The following is a 21,380-nucleotide window of genomic DNA, read 5'->3' on the forward strand; positions in this document are numbered from 1 at the left end:
AGGACTGAAGCTCACAGGAGCAAAGAATTTTCAGTAACCACCAGGGGCTCGCCTCAGTGACAGTGACTAGTGCCCGCTTTGGTCGGGCACCCCTACTCACCTGCTCCACCATCCTGCCATGGCCAATGCCCGCCATTTTCTGAGCTCTGCTGCTTGCTACCAATGCCCATCATGTTCTACATGCGCCCCCGGGTGGTCAGCACATGTCATAGTGACCGGTTATTTGGTTGTTCTGCTGTTCGGTCTATTTGCATATCAGGGTTTTTATATATATAGATTACCACATACTGTCAATGAGCTAGCTAACATTTTTACTTCATCATTCATTCTTTCTGTTCTTGTTCAGATATCTACTTTATACTTAAAATTTATGTTAAAAGAATATTAGTGTAAGCACAATAGCAGCTTACTGTTTTAATTAGAGCAAATACACAGCTGTTTCTCATAACCCCTAAAATGAAAATGCAATCTTGCACATTGCAGTGAGGAACTCCTTTCCAACCATCTTCATGCAGTAGCATTTTAGACAACCTTGAAAAGGGTTACATATAAAGCCAAAATGACGTTAAAAGTTTCAGTATACCTCTAGATTTTCATGCACAAATATCTGATTTGTTCTTTAGAGAAAAAAAAACAAAACAAAATAGGAGTTAGCTTGGAATTTCAAGTTGGAATGAGAAAAATCCACATTTAACCTTCTGCCTTTATGATCCTAAGGCTATGACTCATCTCCAAACAAACGCCTGATTGAGGTGATGTTTTGGAATAACATCCTGTGTTTTGGTGGCGCATCACTCTTCAATGACAGTCTGAGGTCGCATTGTATGAGCACATGATATTTCCCCCAGTTAATTGATATCCCAGGTTTGTCCAGGGGAAAATCTACAGCTCCCCCAAACATGCTTGACAAGTTATTATATTTACTTTAGTCAAAGCCCGTGTGTGCAATCTCCCTCTTGGAGGTGGTCTATTATTGGAGTCCCATATGCTTTTTGTTTGGGAAGAAAGCAGTCACTGTGTCATACTGTTACATGGAGTATTCTTTTTCAGGGATGTTGTTCCCTTGGGGACCATATCAGGCCAGAGTTCCTTAGTCTAATAAGACCTTTGTAACTCTTTTTGTATAAGAGTTCTGGGAGGGAGGCAAGAATTAAACAGAAAATGTAATTCAAGCAACCATATTAGGCCACATGTGGGAAAACATGGCTCTGAGTATTGTATTAAAAAAAGATATTTGTTGTAAAAAAGGAGTGAGATGCCAAAATGTCCAGCATATTTCAGTGAAAATGAAGGCTATTGTGGTACAGGGAATTAATAACATTTTAACGTTGTCTTTCGTTTCTAACTATGAATGATCAAAAAAGCACCACACAGCTGTCTATTCACAAATTTTATATTAAAACATGATTAATTATTATGGAAGTCCTCTATAGTGATATTTAATCTAAGATTTTCTTGTGTGAGTTTTCCCATCAGGAAAATAATGTTTAACCCATATAAAGATAATGATTTTATATACATATATATGTATATATCACTCAGTAATACAAAAAAGTATATATACTCATAAGAATTATTCAGTTTTATTGTTGTACTTTACTGATTGATGAAAAACACACTGATTTTTATCCATGAGGCTAGAATTATAAAAATGAATATTGCAAAATGACCTATGGAAGCCCTTTCTTCAGATTTTGTAATTATGTCTGAGGAAGATTTTGATTCAGGTTTTTTTTTTTAAATCCTCACCTGAGGACTGGAGATATTTTTTAAAATATATATTTTTATTGATTTCAGAGAGGAAGGGAAAGGGAAATAGAGATAGAAACATCAATGATGAGAGAGAATCATTGATTGGCTGCCTCCTGCACATCCCTTACTGAGAATCGAGCCCACAACCCCGGGCATGTGCCCTTGACTGGAATCGAACCCGTGGCCCTTCAGTCCGCAGGCCGATGCTCTATCCACTGAGCTAAACCGGCTGGGGCTGATTTTTTTTTACTTATAACATGTGGATACAGAAATCATAAAATAAATGATCAAAATACTTAAAATTATTTTGACTATGATAAAATGAAACTGTTGTCGGAAATCTAAACATTCCACAGGGAAATGTGTGATATTGTAATCTTTTGAGACTCCTCTTTCATTGTTTTTCCCTTTATCTTTTCTTTATAGCAAATGGTTTCACAGCAACGCATTCTGATTCACGAAGATTCCATGAACCTGCTAAGTCTTTATACCTCTCCCTCTTTACCCAATATCACGTTGGGGCTGCCCGCAGTATCAGCCCAGCTCAATGTAAGTCGCCACTCAGAGATGCCTTCACAGGGGGACTCTTGTATATTTAGATTAGACTTCAGGGAAACTTGGTAGAGGCCATTATCCTTCCTTGTTTACTGAGTCGTTCAAAAAGATGTTCGGTCAGATTTCAAATTACAGATTTATACTGGTTTGCATAATAATATATAAAAATAACAACTAACATTTGTATAATGGTTCATAGCCTTTAAAAAAAAAAAAAAAAAAAAGCAGCACTTTCCAGCTATTTTATTAGCTCTACACGACCATCCCATGAAACAGAGATTACAAGCCACATTTTTACAAAAGAAGAAGCTGAGACAAGTAATGTTTAAAAGTCCAAGATCACGGAGCCAGTAAGCAGCAGGCCTGGCACTCCGCCCGGCCAGTGCTGAGGTGTAGCTTCTGTCTAAAGCACAGCACATATGTTTATGGAATTTATTTTTTGGTGAATGACTTTATTTTGAGAATTTATGTTACTGACTCTATCATACTGAAGAATACGTATCTGGAAAACCTCTTTAAGAACAATATTAAATCCTTCCCAGGAGACTTAAAGCGAAGAAATTACTTTAAAAGTCCTGACAACTGAAATAGGATATTTTGGAGGTAATTGTCCAACTAGCAGAAGACAACAATAATTATTTTATACATATTCCCTAAAATAATGTATATTTTTGTCATTGTAAAAGATTTGTAAGCTTTTCATAGAGTAATTCATCTATGAAATGTATGAAAATTAAATTGTGCTTATGCAAAGGTGATGTGATACATTAAGTTTGAAGAGAAACTGGTTCTAACCATTGGCACCAATTTTGCCAATCTTGAGAAGCAAGTCTTTCACTGCATGCAACTTGTCAAATTCACATCTTTTATAATATTCCCAGATCAGGATAATATAAAGAGTGGACTATTTTGTGACCTAATTTGCTTTCAGGATATAATACCTGTTTATGGGATGATAATGTATGTACAAGCACACCTATAAAGTGATACATTTGAAGGTTGGGTTCAATACGTATTATAAAAGCAGTCTAAGGTGCACCTTATATTTTTGGTATTTTTAATAGAGTGGGATGTTGCCTTATGTGATACAGGCACTTATACAAGTGAGGAGAATGCAAAATTTGGATGCCGTTATATATCTGGGGATTGAAGAAGAAAAACGTAGAAATACCAAATTCAATTACACTCTTGGAATTCCGCAAGAAGCATTTGTAAACAATTGGGCCTAGCAAAAATAAAAAGGGAGTTAGGGGTGAAACAAAACTTAAATATGCATGGATATTTTCAAATCTTCACTTACTAAAAATTGTTTTTCTCCTATTCCTGTTTTTCCTATCTCTTCCGATGATAAGCAAGTACTGAAACAAAAGCGTATGACACATGAATAAGCATTTTATATCCACTCCTCTTTGCAGGCTCTCCGTCAGTCCTATCAGCTAACACAAACATACACCACTTTTAATGTGGTCAGGGGGAATTTTTTTTCTCAAAGAACCCAGTCCTAAAGCCAGACCATTTAATGTTTTGATGGTAATACAATTTGGTGCCGTTGGATGAGTAAACCAATGCGGTTTGGATTGAAGTTTCATTTTTCTTTGCTTCCATTTTGGTGTGGATGAGGCCATCACAATTAATTTCTCAAGCTTAGCAAGGCTTTGGCAAAGGGAACTCTAATGTTCCATTTCCCCACTGAGTAGTGGGAAATTTTTTAAGGAAAAGAGGCCAGGAGAAGGAATCACGTCTAGATTAAACATTGCGTTGACTTGCTGTGTGACTAAGACAAACCATTTACCTCTTTGTCCTTTAATTTCTCCATCACTGAAAATTGCTTTGCTCCCCTGGCGCACAGCAATTTTGAAAGATGAAACATGAGTTTTGAAAAGAAACATGCCACATAATTTTGAGGCATTAGACTTCTGCTTTTGTAATACCCACATGACCACCATTCATTAAATGATTTGACTAGGATAATTCATTATTACTATTGATGATATAATTGTTATTGCCTTATTACTGTTATCATACATTTCAAGTTCTTAATAGTGTTTTTATGTGATATAATTCCACTTGTAGTTTATTTTATTAAATGAAAGTATCTGGAGTGTCATTTTCAATATTTAGAGATTTGGGGATCTGTTATGAATTAATATAAAATACATGTTTAAACCAGATTCCTGCATGTTTTTTACAACCTCTCATTGAGTTACCTGAAGAATTTTATTTGAAAAATTAAATATTGGAAACTTACAGCTCTGTGAACTTATTAAAGGAGGAGTAGAAAAAGGACCAATTGTCCCTTCTGCTTGAGACTCCAAAATCACAGACCATTTTATCTCTAACTTCTTAATGGCTGTTATGTGTCCTTAGGTTAGAAATTTCAATAAATTTTAATTGTACAATATACCTTGTACTTAATCAGTATATTAAACTATTTTAGAAATTAACTTCCTAGTTATTAAGCCTGAAATTAGCATCATTTTTTAAAAATATATTTTTTAATGATTTCAGAGAGGAAGGGAGAGAAAGAGATAGAAACACGAATGATGAGAGAGAATCATTGATTGGCTGCCTCTTGCAAGCCCCCTACTGGGAATTGAACCCGCAACCCGGGCATGTGCCCTAACTCGGAATCAAACCATACCCTCCTGGTTCATAGGTCAGCACTCAACCACTGAGCCACACCCCCCAGGCAGCATCATTTTTAATGTTAAAGATCTTTTTAAATTCAGAACAGTGATACCCAATACTCAATTGTCTCCAATGCTTCAACTCTACCTTTATGTCTCTTGTGTCAATTCAGTTAGTTTAAAAGACATGGCTGTTATCCATTTCCCCTACTGAGCCATAGGTAAGATGGGTCTTTTTTTTTGCGGGGTTGAGGGGGAGTGCCATGGGGTATGGAATAAAAAAGCTAATGATGTACAGACCTAATGAGCCACATGGATGAAAGAGGATTCACATCTTTATTATTTCCTGACACAGGCTTCAAATTCACTCAAAGAAAAACAGAAGTGCGAGGCCCAGGCACTTAGGCAAGGCGTTCCGCTGCCCGGGCAGTATGGGGGCAGCATGCCGGCGTCTTCCAGCCATCCCCACGCCGCTCTCGAGGGGAAGCCCAACAGCAGCCACCAGGCTCTCCTGCAGCATTTACTGTTGAAAGAACAAATGCGACAGCAGAAGCTTCTTGTAGCTGGTAATTAACAAGGGCGCCATTTGGAGATCATAGGGGGGCTTTTATTTTATCAGCGATGCAATGTGATGTCTTTTTAACTCAAGACACTGAAAAGATTTACCATTTACCAAGCTCTCCCTGATACCTGGTACTGTGGGAAAGTCTATAATCCTTAGTTATTTTTCTAGCTCCTTGAAAAAAAAAAAGGTTGACCTTATTTAACCTTCACATACCAGAGTGGAGTACGGGTGAGTCATTGGTCAGATGCATGCCTGTTCAATGCTCTGGCACTTCTGCCTTCACCCCATCCAACCTAGCTTTCTTCCTGTGTATCCTTCATATCTGTGTTGTAGATTCTTGTGTTTTCTTAAGCAAAATTGTATATGTGTACGTGGATACTTTTTTTTCAGGTGGAGTTCCCTTACATCCTCAGTCTCCATTGGCAGCAAAAGAGAGAATTTCACCCGGCATTAGAGGTACCCACAAATTACCCCGTCACAGACCCCTGAATCGAACCCAGTCTGCACCATTGCCTCAGAGCACATTGGCTCAGCTGGTCATTCAGCAGCAACACCAGCAGTTCCTGGAGAAGCAGAAGCAATACCAGCAACAGATCCACATGAATAAAGTAAGCTCCCAAGTCAAAGTGTCATGACCACCATTGTGGCAATTGGAGTTCTCTTCCTTGTTCTATGCACTCAAGGGGAGAATGTTGGTGTATATCATAGTTCAAAGGAGATTGCCATCCGGGCTCAAGGACACCATAACACTACCGGGTTTTTCAACATCTTTGCGTTCATGAAGTAGCATTTGCAGCAATTTTGAGATTGTAGATGAGCAGTCTTTTATGACTGAGCACCTATTTTAATACATAAGGATATGCAGGCACATGTGTGCAGAGCCTCGTATCTATAGCAGAAAAGGCTCGAGGCAGAGTTGAAGGTGGTGAGTTGACATCTCAAAAGGTTTGCCCAGGTGCTGGCAGAAATGACAAGGTTAGCCAGCAAGGTATTTTCCAGCAACTCGTATCTAGCCATGTTAGAGCTGGGTGTTTTTTTTTTTTAGCATTCCCCACTTTGTTCCAAACAGTGTTTAAAACAGTTTCTCAGAACCTTGTGGTCATTTCCTCCTGGCAGCCCTGTTGTGGCTGAAACGGACAGCAAACGAACGTCTGCATAATACCACATCCTTAGGCAGTCTCCTGCTGAGGCAACCACAAGCAGTGATTGCCGTCTAACAACAGCAGGCAGGCTGGTGAGGCGTTTTCAATGAACTTTTAAGCCAAACTGGCCTACAGAGTTTTGCTAGTAGGCTCTGCTATGGTTGATGTACGAAACAGAATCTTCTCATTCCTGGAGAATATTAAGGTCCTGAATATCAAGATTCTATCTCCTCACCTTTGTACTGTATCACCTACAAGTGCCTTATGGAGGCATTATATATTGAGGTATCATATTGAGAAGTGGTGTCCTGTTTACCGATAGACAGCTTAAAACTGGCTTAGTATTACAATGTTTTGTTCTATTGTAAACAAAGCAAAACCTCATGGGTCAAGGTCTACTCATCTTTCTAAGAGCAGTAGGAGAAGGGGGTTTTCTCATCTGCTTACCTGATTGCAGGTGGGCCTAGAGCAGTGATGGTGAACCTATGACATGCGAACTCATTTTTTGGGTTGATTTTTCTTTGTTAAATGGCATTTAAATATATAAAATAAATATCAAAAATATAAGTCTTTGTTTTACAATGGTAGCAAATATCAAAAAATTTCTATATGTGACACGGCACCAGAGTTAAGTTAGGGTTTTTCAAAATGCTGACACACCGAACTCAAAAGGTTCGCCATCACTGGCCTAGAGTGTGTCGCTTCTCCTTGGCCTCCACTTTACAAGGCAGAGCCATGAAGGGAGAAGCATGGGCTGAAGATGACACTACTGAGCAGAAATTCTTCCAGCCCCGCCCTTGGATGCTTTCAAAGATTATGCATATTTGTGTGGGATGGAGAGTGCAGGTAGGTTGCTAGCAGTGGCAACTACCAACTACCTCTTTTGCCATTTTTCAGTCTACTGCAGCTTCCTTTATATCATCAGATTAATGCCTCTTTTATCACTATCGCATTTCTCTAAATTATCAAATTATTTTGTATCAAATCAGTCTTATCATAGGAGGACCAGCTTCCTTCTGGTATAGTGGTGTAATACTCATGGACATAAATGTGCTGCTGCATCTGTTTGCTGTGTGATGGTAGAGTTAAGTTTGTTTGTGGACTCACAGCACTACTTAAAACTGCCAGGTATTCTTGAAAAATGGTCCTGTGCCTAGTGAGAAAAATGTATGTGGAAGGAGTTATTGGGAAGCCTACTTTTTGCCTGGTAATATTCTGATCTGGATATTTGTTAGATTCCTATGAATACCTTTACGAATATTTTGGCATACATGTTTTATGGCCCAGAGCAGTGGTCGGCAAACTGCGGCTCGCGAGCCACATGCGGCTCTTTGGCCCCTTGAGTGTGGCCACGAAGTTTCAATTGCACTGTACGTGCGCGCCCGCACGTGGTATTTTGTGGAAGAGCCACATTCAAGGGGCCGCAGTTTGCCAACCACTGACCTAGAGTGACCACTGTTTCAGACTCAAACGGTATGCTGGTATCAGAGTCTTCATACTTTGGTATTACACTTGAGGTTTCCATAGGCGATGCTCATCTCCATCACGTGGTAGGAACTAAGATGGAAAGCAGGCATTTGCAGTTGAGCAACGAGGAAGGAAAATTTATCAGAGCCCTTCTCCCATGTGGAGCTGATTCCTTGGAATCTGTTAAGAATTCGTCCTAAAATTAGAAACAAACCTATACTTTTAGGTACCTGTTTGTACAGTGGTTTGATTATGAAATCCTGTCTTAATTAGGCAAAATGAAGTCCAGAAAACTTCAAAGCACAGAGCTGATCTTTCTATATCAACCCCTCTCGGCTCGGGTGTTTAGATTACTCATGCAGGTCTCCCCTTGGCTTTGGACCAAGTCTGTATTCCATATGTTTAATCAAGATGGTATATGCGCATTGGGTATCCTCCAGATTTTGAAAACATTTCACCTGCCCTCCATTGTCAAAGGGAACAGAGAAGAATGTGATTAAAGAAAATATTAAACCTCTCCTCTCTTCTAAAGTATAGAGCCATCAAGAAACCAATAGCTACAGTTCACCCTACCCCATCAGGTGATGAAAACATTTATTTCACATTAAATGAGGGCCATAACTTAGATGTCAAAGCTACCAAGTTTCTGCCTAATAAGATATTTATATGTCCTATAACTATTTAGACTACCCACTAATGAGAAATAAACACAGAAACTTTATATCATTTTTTTCCTGTTATCTTGGATAAACTGTATTGAATCCATTCAAACTGGAGCCTGGTAGTTGACATCATAAAAACATGGCCTTTTCTTTCAAAATACTTATAATATCAGGGAACAGGCACATGTGAAGATATAGACATGCAGATGACATAGGTTGAAATGTCTCTTCCTTTTACCCCCTCAACTTCCTTTGGGGAAGAGGAGATTTAGGGAAGCAAAAATGGGGAGTGACAAGGAAGAAAAAATAAGTAGGTTTATTTCTAAACCTACATTATATTGACTTTGATTGGTCTTCATGGTATGGAATTTTTAATGATATATTTCAATTGCTAATGATCTTTAAAAGAATTAGAAGCAAAACTATACTTTTCAGAGCATAGTTTATACAATGATTTACTTACTACATTTTGAAGACTTTCCCATAGCTTGCTATAGTTTGAATGCATTTATGAAAGTAGTCATCCATGTCTGTTATAACTATACTGTGTAAATGTTGTTAATTATAGTAAGTAATTTATCTGCTTTTTGCCTGATTTACAATGACATTTACATGGGAAATTTGTGTGTTGTAAGAATTATTTGCCTCATATAATTATGGTGTAAGTACTCAATAGCTTAGTAGAGGTATCCCTGGGATGGGTTTATATAATATTCCTGTTATATCTACACTATAGGGCAAGATAGAAAGTTGAGTGGAAATCCTGTCCAAATGATATATCTCTGCTAGTCAGTATAAACATTCTACTCTCACTGAAAGTGTTTTGAGAAGCTTAACCATAAGAAATTCATGACTTAAAATGTTTGTTCTTTTCTCTTTTTGAGACATTGGAAAAATTCAGAAATGCATTAAACAGTTTTTATTGCTAATATATGGTACATACATGCAATGATAACTTGTGAGCCTTTTTTAAAAATCACAAGTTTATGTCAGTATCTTTTACTTTTTTTCTAAGATTTTTAAAATTTGATTTTTAGAGAGTGAGGGAAAGAGAAAAACATTAATGTTAGAGTAACATCAATCAGCTGCCTCATATATGCCCCCTACTGGGGATAGAGCCCAAAACCTGGGCATGTACCCCGACCGGAAACCAGCAACCTTTCTGTGCATGGGATGACCCTCAACCAACTGAGCCACACCGGCCACAGCTCTTTTGCTTTTTTTGTTATTGGAAGAAAAAAATGGCTTCTAAAATAGAATTTTCTTCATAAATACAAAAGAAAAGTAAGAGTGTATTGGTAATTTTCTTCTGAGCTTGTTTTAAGTTAAAGTATTACTACAGATTTTCCTGTAAAGTAAAACTATGACCAGTGAAAACAAAACACACCTCAATTATTTGGCTATATGTATGATTTTTGAAGTGTTCTGACCACTGCCTATTTAAATGATGGGCAACTCTCAAGTCGCGCCGCCATCTAAATGATATACAGAAATCTTCTGAAGTATCTTCAGGCATTTTTATGGTGAGATAATTTGACGTAGACCACTGCCCCCAGACCAATGACATTTTCCTTTGAATTCCTTTATTGCTACAGTATTAATAGAATAGCATCATGTCTAATAGTTCCTATTTTAACTAGAATTATTGTATCTTTTCTAATACCTATATTTCTCATATTCATTCTTCCAAGTCCATGTGAGCAGGAATTTAAAGAAACCTTTCTTCATTCAGTACTTATTTGAATTAAATAGTGGTCTGTGCTTCTATCCATTTAGCAAATCATATTGAGTTCTTGCTTTGTGCCAGGCACTATTTTAGGCACACCAAGAAAACAACATTCAGTGTCCTCATAGAGCTTACAGTGTGGGGAGCGGGGGAGTGCGATATTCCAGTCAACAGTCAGGCACCATGTTAAGTATTAGGATAGAAGACATGAGGGAAGGAGCTTGTTTTCTTTGAGGAAATAAGACTTGAGACTTGTTTGGTTACTTCTCAGATTGTCTTGTCCGTTTTACATCTTTTTTTTTTTACCTTTCTCTTTTTCTTTCTCTCTCTCCCTCTCTCTTTTTATCTTATACATACTCGGTGATAAATATTTTATACATTCCTATGACTGGACACGAGCCAACACTTAAAAAAAAAGTCACGTAAATCATGAGATGATATCTTATATATGTCAAGGTTCACTCCAGATATAAGTATTTATTATATATTTATTACTGTGATACTTAGGCATTTTGACATGAGAGCTATTTTATCATAATAAAAATATATTTAAGACACGACCAGTAAAGGGCAGGCCAAGCAGATGTCCTGTGCTGCCCTTATTCAAACAGGTAGATATTATATCTGACAAGCAAGGCATGAATACAATTTGGCTCAAATGCTGGAACAGAGCAAATGGAAAGCTTTCATTAAGTTTTAGAAGAGAATTTTATCCTTTATGTGAGTAGTATCTGTTATATTCCTTTTCTTGACATAATTTCTAACATAAATGTTATATATTCTCTATAAGCCCTCATGATTCATACCCACTCCTTGTCCTCAGTAATCCATCCACAGCAGCCCGAGGGAGTATATTCTTTCATGCCTGTGGTCACATACAAACAGAGCATGTATATGTATGGGTGTTACTTTTTTTTTTATTAAGTGTTCCTGAACTCAGTCCTAAAATAAAGCTATTTTGTGTACTGTTGAGCAAAGTGTATATTTTCCCAAAAAGATTAATTTGAAGAGCAACTATTAGACATATACATTCCAAAAGGTTTACATTTCTGAGTCACACTTCATATTATCTAACAAGTAAACACTTCATATTAGCTTTATTTTAATAAAGGTAATTCTATCCATGGCTTACTTGTGGCAAGACTAAAATTTTAAGTAAAATTAGATGAGGACCATGGACCAATCTTGGCTTTGTTCCTGTGCCTATTTCTCCTAATGTGTCTTTCCCTCTTTTTCTTTTATGTACTGTGCATCTTCCCAGTACCTTCTCCATTGGTTCCTTCGGGATAGGAGCATTTAAATAATACCAGCTCCCTTTACATGTAGGATCTACTACGAGCTGGGACACCATACTTATGTCCTTATGGTTGTTATCGCCTCAAACTTAACAACTCACTATTTTTTAATATCATGAAACTTAATTTAGCCCAAACCGGTTTGGCTCAGTGGATAGAGCGTCGGCCTGCGGACTGAAGGGTCCCAGGTTCGATTCTGGTCAAGGGCATGTACCTGGGTTGCAGGCACATACCCACCCTGTAGGGGGTGTGCAGGAGGCAACTGATCGATGTTTCTCTCTCATCGATGTTTCTAACTCTCTATCCCTCTCCCTTATTCTCTGTAAGACATCAGTAAAATATATTAAAAAGATAAGAAGTAACTTAATTTAAACGGGCTTAGGTATGTTGACCAAGGTGACAGGGCTAGCAGGTGACAGAGCTGAAATCGACATAAGATGTATGTCACAACAGTCTGTACTTCACCTGGATTTGTGCTTCTGATTTTAGTGTTGTTCCTGTCACCAAGCAGGAGACAAGGTTTTCCTAATTTCATTTTTGCCAAAAAGTAGAAGACTTATAATTAAAAATAAGCCAAACAAACAAAAAGGAAGGTCATCTTTTTTTTTTTTTTGGTGTTTGGGTTTGTCAGAATGAAGAAATCCTATTTCCTTGCCCGGCTTCCCAACTTTTCATGCATTGCCCTCCATCTTGGAAGGTTTTGTTGTCATTGTTACTGGTTTATTTATGGACCTGTTGGTAGGACATTCAGATATCCTGTTGGCTTATAATGCTTTCCAACAGTGCAATGGGAGTGCCGTGCAGAGCCAACTGCCGCCAGGCCAGGCTGCATTCCTCTCCTGCACGTTGTAACGTTGCCATTTTTTAAGCGTGGGCAAACATCTCGCAGGCAGCCTGAGCAAACCCGGAGTTGAAGGTCTACTGACTTCATCATGCTCAACTGAAATGCACATGTTGGCCTCTCATCCATGGGTAGTTGGAAAATGCCTTGTTTTAAGTTCTGAAAAATGGATGAGCAGAAACTTAAACTGGGCTTTCATTTAGGAAAGTAGGCCTTACTGTTGTCAGGTTTAATTTCTCTCTATCCCTTTGACAGCTTGTTTCCATGCAGCGTCTTTAATCACCATTTTTGGATTACATTCTGCCCCTTAGATGGATAGTATGTCCAAAAACGTTAGGTAGCACTGAAAGGCAGTCTTAATTTTATAACAGTACAAAGGCACCTAGGTTATTTCTCTATCTCTAGAAGTTTATAAGAGAAACTTTGACTTTACCCTTAAATAGATGCTTTTTTGACATGATTAGCTCAATGTAAATAGATCTGTGTAGGTATGTAGTCGGCTTAAAAAAAACAACAACAACAACAAAAACACCACTTAGGCTGCAATACCAGCTTACATCAGCATAGAGAATTCATATAGAAGCATTTCACTATATAATTACAAGTGGATGGTTTATAATATACAGAAGATGGCTTGTTGCTTTATTATTAGATGTGATGAAATCCTGTGTTTGTAAAAGAAACTAAATGACCATTTCAGGGGATTAATGTGTAACATTCGTACACGTCCCCTGTGCTGCGTTCATAACTCGAAGATGCAGGGAAGGACCTTGACCTTTCCTCTTCACTCCGCACTGTTAATCTAGGCAGAGACGCTGTTACTGAATGAGAAAAACAATAGTTGGACATGACTATGAGGTAAGAAAATAGGAGAAAGAAACATATCTGGGGAATTAAACCATGCAAATAGTTTGACTGATGTTGATTCCAGGGAGTTCAAAGGGAGAGGGAAGCTAAATAATTTGGTTGTTTCCCAACCTTGACAAGTAGTTTCATTGGACAGAATGAAATAATTAAATCTTAACTAAAGAATTTTTAATATAGCTAAGTGATTTGTGGACATGAAAACCACCAATGTGTAGCTGTCTCCTTGTTGCAGATTTTGGTTACTTATAAGTTCTTGATTATAGATTCCCCCCCCCTATCTTTCTTCCCTTTCTCTAAATAGTTATGAAATCTGAGGAATTATAGTGACCCTGAAATGTCAGATGGTCTAGAGTATTCCCATTCTTTCTGGCAGAATTGCATCCAGGGCTGTGCTCCCAAAGCCTGAATGTAGCATTACTCGCTTGCTATCAATTTAGCTGTATCAGCCAGCAATAAAAATTCAGTTCTACAAAATAATTCCTGGCATGGAATAATTTATGATGTTCCACGGAGATTTATTAGCAATCATTATGCTGCACACTGAAAATGAAAATAAAGAAAGCATGTTCTTTCCCTGAATGGGCTCACAGACCTGCAGACAGACAATTCTATTCAGAGATAGTTCTACATAATATATAGCTTATTTTACTAGCAAGATCAGGAATGTGTGATATCCTTTCCAAGAGAGGTTTCTGGTATCCCATAGAATGATTTATTAGTTTTGCATCGTTGGTCAAAATGTCGAACCTCTTTGTCCAATAATTCTCTAATCTGTCCATTTTAGAGGTAGCTGGTGAGGCTCACCCAAGAGAGTGTACTGAAAGTGCTTTGTAAACATAATAAGCAGTACTGAAATCCTAACTCAGTATTTATATTCTTACATACAACTAAAATTTCTTTTTTTAAATTGATTGATTGATGAGAGAGAGAGAGAGAGAGAGAGAGAGAGAGAGAGAGAGAGAAGAAACATCGTTTTATTTTTCGACTTATTTATGCATTCATTTGGTTGCTTCTTGTATGTTCCGTGACCAGGAATTGAACCAGAAACCTTGGCATAAAGGGGCCATGCTCTAACCAACTGAGCTACCCAGCCAGGGACTAATAGTCCTATTTTTCTTATTCTGTTAATGGAGATGATTGTCTGGAAGGACTAGACTATTTCCAAGGCACACATTTCCCACTCGCTTCAATATTGCATCAAGCTTTGTTGTCAACCAAACCACTAAATTTTATTCCAGTTTTCTCTTACATCTTTGTATTCATCATACAGCTGACTTTGTTTTCTCTTTGGAACAATATTATGATTAGTCATTGGATTTTTATTGAGGTATAATTTACACACAGTAAAATTTATTCCTTTTGCTGTACAATTTAGTGAGTTTTGACAAATGCATATTATCATATAATTACCACAATCAAGATGCAGAACAGGTCCCTCAGCTTCCAAAATTCCCTCTGCTCGCCTTTGTGGTCATTCCCTTTGTGGTCATTCAAGGTAGTTGAATTTTGTAAGGAACATATACAAATGTCACAATTTTGAGGATGATGTATTTTGAAAGCATGCAGACATCAGTCCTATCTGATCTAAACTGCGGAATGTTCAATCAAGAAGGGACCTAAGGGGTTATTTATGGTGGCCTCTAGCTGACAGTCATAGATTCTATCTATTCCATTGAACTGCTGGCTTTGACCCACCTGGTGTCTTAACAGCATTTTGAATTTTTGGTGAATCTTTAAAAGTAGAAATATTTCAAATATAATTCTGGATTTCTGGCATCGTTTGAAAAATTAAAAAGCCTTGCCATTCTGGGCACACATTTCCACGTGGCAGTTATCACCTGGCGCTCACTCTTGGTTGTCGATTTTAAATAAGATTCGCAGAGCTGTCCAGTTTACCAAGAAAGGGATTGACCAATGAGGGGAAAGGGAAATGTTCACAAGTCACGTAATAGGAAGATCGTTGGCTTTGAGATCTTGTCTGTCCTGAGACAGTTCACAATCTCCAAGGATTAGGAAAAAGATAAATTAATAAGAATGCCTTTACTTGCTGTGGCTCTATTCATTATCCTTAAAGAGCAAAAAAAGAAAACTTTGAAAGAAAGTACTTTCAGCTGAAAATCAGAAAAGAGATTATCAGGAAAATTCTGTTATGTAATATAAAAGAACATAAAATTACACAGTGCTGTAACAGAAGGAAAAAGAAGTCCTCTGTGTTTCAGTTAAGAGGAACCCCTAATAGTTCTTGTTCTCTTGTTGAGGATTTCATGTTCTGAAAGGTCGATCTTCCCGTTTCCATTTTTGCCCACCTCCATTCAATCTTCCCTAGTGGCCAGGGTGATCGTTTACAAATGCAAATCAAATTATGTCAAAAGCTTGCTGAAGACTCCCCAGTGGCTCCTTACTGCTTCTAGGATGAAATGCAAACATCTTAGACCTACTAGGCTGTCCTGATCTGCCTCTTGTCCCCCAAGTGACCTCATCTCCTACTGCCTTCCCTTACTAACTGGGCTCCAGCCACACTGGCCTCCTCTCCTGTCTGCAGGGAATCTCATTCCACCTCCAGGAGTTGTGCTGTATGGAAGGTTCAACCTCCAGCCTTTTCATGACTTGATCTTGGTATGGGAGTCTCTCTCAGCTCACGAGTCAACCTCTTGAGAGAAGCTTTCTCTACACAGACAAATTAAACACAGGCACTCCCCCCATCATTCTCTAGCACATGAAGTTCCAGTCTTCAGTTGCTCATTTTCTGTTTACTCCACTGAGAGTTTGCCTAATGCTCCTCTCTCTTCCCAGGGCCTGGCATATATAAGTGCTCAATAAAAATTGTTGAATGAATGAAAGAATGAGTGGTTAACTTTCTCAATCTAGCTGAGAGGAGGAAATTTTCATTCTCCTCCACAGAAGTTAATACTCATTTAAGTTATTGAAATATTAGGATGTTTTGAGAGCCATAGAAAGGATATTTAAATTCCAGGTATTGTTTTAGACAATCATTTAGAATTATAAACAAGTTTTTATTAAGAATTTACTTGGTTCCTAGATTAATTTTATGTACCTTCAATATTGGTAAGAAAGGATGTTTTTCAGTTTAAAAATTTAATTTATGTGAATAAGGAACCAATATGGAAAATCTTTCTCTCTTGTTACTTAATTTTGGATCTCCTGGTTATTTTCCTAACATGCACAGAAGCTGCATAGCATGGCGTATTCTGGCTGGAAGCAGAGTTCTCCTCTAAGTAGACCTCTAGATTTGAAAGCCCTCCAAGCTCTGCATGTTGTTTTTGAGAACATTTGGTGTATACTGAATCTGTTTGTGAATTGAGACCGAATTTTATCCTTATTTTTAAATCTAGTTTCCTTGGAGCTTAAGGGGAAGATTTTATTTTCCAAAAGAAGAATTTTACATTTATTTAAAATTAAAAAAAAACACACAAAATATGTGCTATTGCCATGCTCCAAGTAAAATCTGCCTTAAAATCTGAGGCAAAATAAGAAAGCATTGAGTTGGGGTAAAGGTCATTTTACATAGTTTAATAATCAATTTCAAACTTGTGCTTAATGATTTGTTGATAATTTCAGAAAATCAGATATCTATCAGAAACAGATTTACTCCCTATATACTCCTGTTCTTAGTTGCCATTCCAAATCTGAACATATTTGTAGGGACATGAAGGATTTCTGTGGCAAAAGTTAAAAAACAGAATTTAAAGGTATTTTATTCAAAAACACTTATGCTTGTTTACCTCTAGACTTTTATCAAACAGTGTGCCTTACACCGAGATGAGCTTAATGGGTTAACGTGTAAAGATTAGCAGCACAGCCTTTAAATATGTAATGAATTATACAGCATTTGCCAATAGAACATATGATGTTCAACATGGAATATAAGACATTTAAATTATGGACTTGCTATGGATATGACCATATTAGGGGTTGATAAGAATTGAAGGGTTGAGTTATAATGTCTGGAGTGTTAGACATTTGGATAAATCATGCAGTCTGGCCTACAGACTATCTGTGTGAGTGTGTACACATGTGTGTGTCCCAAATCCAGAATGGTCAAAGGATGATAGCATTCTAGTGTTCATACAGTTGCTGGACAGTAGCATGGAGAACACAGAGCCACACTGACAGATGAGTAAGGACACAGATAAAAGGGGCAGGAGAAGCTGTACAGCCATCACGTTCTTCATCTCAGCTGGGTTCCCAGCAAAGTAACTCACCTGGTGTCAGACAAATGACACGTGGTGTCTCACCCATGGGGCCTCAGCTGAGATGCACACGGGCTCGCCCATTTATCTGCCACGCAGATGGTTCGTCTTGTGTTCTCTCGCCAGCAAGGCAACAGCTCAGCTTTGCTGGGGGATCACCTCCAGATGTTCAACCAGAGAGAGACCCTGCCACCCCACTGAGAGTAAGCAGACAGCCCCTCCCTGCAGCTGGGGCCACTCAGCGACAGTACAAATTCGAAAAATCACCATCTTGGTAATGGTCACGTTTGTAGTTCAAAACCACATAGAACACACCATTGTCTGAGTGCTGACTTTCTTATTAGTAAGTAGCCAGAAGCTTACAAATAGTACCAACTTATCTTTTATTTTAAGTATCTTAAATAAGTCAGAGCTGGCAGGCAGGTTTTCTGTAACTTTTGCTTGTAGCTTTCCCTTGCTGATGTCACTTGCTAATTTTTCCACACGGGCCAATGTGACTGTTTAAACAAAAACAGCCTTTGTCAAATACCTAAAATAAAGAAGTGCAGGCTAACACCTTCTACGCCTTTATGTTTTGCCATGCCGGCTGCAAGAGGCCCCAGGTATCTATGTTACATTTTGTGAAACTTAACAAAGAGCACATTTTATTCCAGCGATGGTAAAATAGTGGTAGTTACGTATTGTTCACATCAGCATTGGCGTTTGTTTCATAACCTGGGAAGAAAAGTGTCAAAGCATTGCTACCGAATATTAAGTTTTTGAATATTTATGAAAAAGACAACTAAGGAAAAATGGGGGTAAATCCTAGATTTTTTTTGACCCAGGCAATTGGGTAACACTTCACTCAAATGAGAAAATAGGTGATAGATACATTGGAGTGGGATGGGAATGAAGATGATCTTTGAACTATTTAAAGTTTGTGGTGCCTATTCGATATTCCAGATCTAAGCAAAGATGTGAAGCACGCAGCGGAACATGCAAGTTTGGAGCTTGGCGGGGACGTTGGAATTGTATTTATATTCATTCAGTTGTCATCAGAATATAGTTGTTTCAGAGGAGAGTGCAGAGTGGAAGGGTGTAAAGACGTCTAGGTTTCTACTCGTCTTTGGAGATGGTTCGGTTTTTCTTGGGCATGAAGTGTCTTCCTTATAAAATAAGGACTTGAAAAATGTTATAAAACTTCCAACACCAACATTATGTACCTAAATGATCTTCATGCGTAAGTGGCTGTTTTATGTAAAGAAACATTTCTTTTTTACAAGCCATGCAGCGGTTGCCAACCTTTCGGACCTCAGGGACCACCAGGGGTCCACGGACCACCGGTTGGCGACCGCTGCAATGGTCTGCCCTTACAAGAGGAGCCTTTTGCCATTCGGACTTCTTGTGCAGTTAGCACCGCATCATTCATTCTGGGAGTTTTCTGCCTCGGGTTTCCTTCAGTGCATCGGAGTCAGGGGAACGGCTGGGAAGAGTGGCATTGTTTCCAGGTTGCACTTTAAAGATGTTACACACAGTTTCCTCTGCGTATCCCTGTCAGTGAGGTTGTACAGACTGATCCAACTTGATTCATGGATGAGATGATGTGGTTTCTGAGCACTTCAGTGACCTCAGAAATATAATCACAGGTCAAATTTTAGAAGGTTTTCGGTTAAAATGCACATATGGTATATTCTGTGAACACTCAGTGTTTTGTCAGTGTTAGAGATTTTCTTGGGCATACTTGCTTTCTATGGGAAATTACATTCCAGTAAATTCACAGTTTGTCTGGCCTTTGGCTGCACCAACACTAGTAATATTAATCTCTTATTTCAAAGGTGTCTTGTTTTTCTTTCTAAAATGCTTCACCCTCACCGACCCGTATTAATATTCTATTTAAATTGCCAATAGCTTGGACATTCATGCGGTCATTCTTGACTTTTGTAACAAGAATGATTTCAGTCAAATAGTGTGGATGAAAGCCTGTCTGTTGTGAATTCTAAAGCAAATGGGAAAGGAAAAATAATGACAAGTGAGAAAACTCAAGGAGTTTTTACTGTGAAGTTCTGCGTGATGGTTTATGTTGGGGGGAGGGGGGGGCTGGGAGTTTATGTAAGAGTGATGAAAATACTGAAAGTGTACAAATGAGAACACTCCAGCAGAGGGACAATGTGTGATGGAGGACAGAGTGGATGATTGCAGGAGTGGAGAGATCTGGGGCATTAAGCCAATGGATTGGCTGGGACAGGAGTGCAGACATTGCTTTTATTGTAACAGGAGGAGGGTGAATGGGACAGTTGAGTTTCTCTTCCGATGCTTCTATTTTCTCAGTGAAATGAGAAACAAAGGTATCAGCAGGGAGTGAGGAAAAGTTCTGGATATTAGAAGTTTGAGGATAGAGAAGGTCATTTAAAACAGTCATTGGAAGAGTAGGGGTAAATTAACTAAATAAATGTAGGGTTGCCAGGACCCATTTGAGGGTGATGATCGTGAAATTGAGGAGAAACACTCAGCAGTTTATTTGTTCATTTGTTTCCTAGCTTACTCAGCTGCTTGGGTTTGGGAAAGATTTATTATTAACCCAGGTTAGAAGTCCTAATTTTGAAAAGAGAGGGAGTTAAAGATAAGGTAAGGAAGTGAGTTTTAATGATGGGGAATGGGACCTCATCCAGCAAGGAGGGAAGTGAGGGAATGAGGGGAGGAGGTGATGGGCACTGAGAATGGGGTTGGCTCCATAGTTTTTGGGACCCTCCAGGTTGGAGTCAGAATGGTTACCGTAAGAATATTCTGAGGATGAACCAGAGCAAAGGAGTAATGTTTGAAATTGAGAGTTAGGTGAGTGTTGAGTTACAGATGAGGTCAAGTCAAGGGTGTGATCCTGAGTTGGGAGCTGAGGTACAGCAGAGGGCAAGGCCACTGGAGCTGAGGAGGGCAAGGCACTGAGAGGCCATGTTGGAACTGGGAAGGAGAGGAAGAACAATACAGTAGTCTTCACTGAGCAGGTGGTATGTGTACCTTCCTCTTGGTTGTTAAATACTCCCGCAGTCAAGCATCCAGAGCTGGAGAGGATGCGGGCCACCCTTCAGTAAGCAGGGACTTGTGACAGGGCATTTCCTGGACAGTGTCCCAATGCTCTCTGGCTAACTTTTCACGCATGGCCCTCAGTTCCTGGACTATGACCACACATATGATCGACGGTTTTTTTTTCTCTCTTGTCCTCTTCACCTTTATTTCTACCCCTCATGCACATAACTAACTACTCCTTTCCGTTGTCCTTCATCTTTCATGGCTCAGGCTAAACATAGCACTTCCTTGATGAAACCTTCCCTCATAATTCACATTCGACTCCATTCCAACTGGTACATACTCTTATAACACCCTCTGCTTTTCACTTTTTTTTTTCTCATTTACCATACTTGAAAGCAAGAATGAGTTTAGTTATCAGTCTCTAATACACTCCCTATGAGCTCCATGAGGGCAGGGCGATGGCTGTTTTCCCAGTGCTTAGAGTGGTCTCTTAAACGTAGTTGGCACTCAATAAACAGGTATTGCAAAATGAATGAAAAGTCCCAATCGTTCTACCTACAGTGAAATTGAAGGGCTTCATCAGTGTGTGCAGGGCCTTTTGAGGTTTTTGCCTAAAGCAGTTACAACTCCCTTCAAAGTTTGAATACTTAGGTATTGTAACTCTAAA

General features: G+C 38.6%; 1 protein-coding gene across 5 annotated transcripts in view; it reads left to right on the plus strand.

Moving 5' to 3' along the window:
• The window catches only part of HDAC9 (histone deacetylase 9), an 847,690-nt gene that overhangs the window by 507,570 nt on the left and 318,740 nt on the right, over positions 1-21,380 (plus strand). For all 5 annotated transcript variants that reach the window (XM_081102525.1, XM_081102526.1, XM_081102528.1 and 2 more), the window contains 3 exons: positions 2,179-2,301; positions 5,290-5,500; positions 5,890-6,107. In XM_081102525.1, the coding sequence (XP_080958651.1) occupies positions 2,179-2,301; positions 5,290-5,500; positions 5,890-6,107 (552 nt within the window). The remainder of the gene's footprint in view (positions 1-2,178; positions 2,302-5,289; positions 5,501-5,889; positions 6,108-21,380) is intronic.

The sequence above is a fragment of the Myotis nattereri genome, assembly GCF_964212035.1.
Source record: "Myotis nattereri genome assembly, chromosome: 11".
NCBI classification, from domain to species: Eukaryota; Metazoa; Chordata; class Mammalia; order Chiroptera; family Vespertilionidae; genus Myotis; species Myotis nattereri.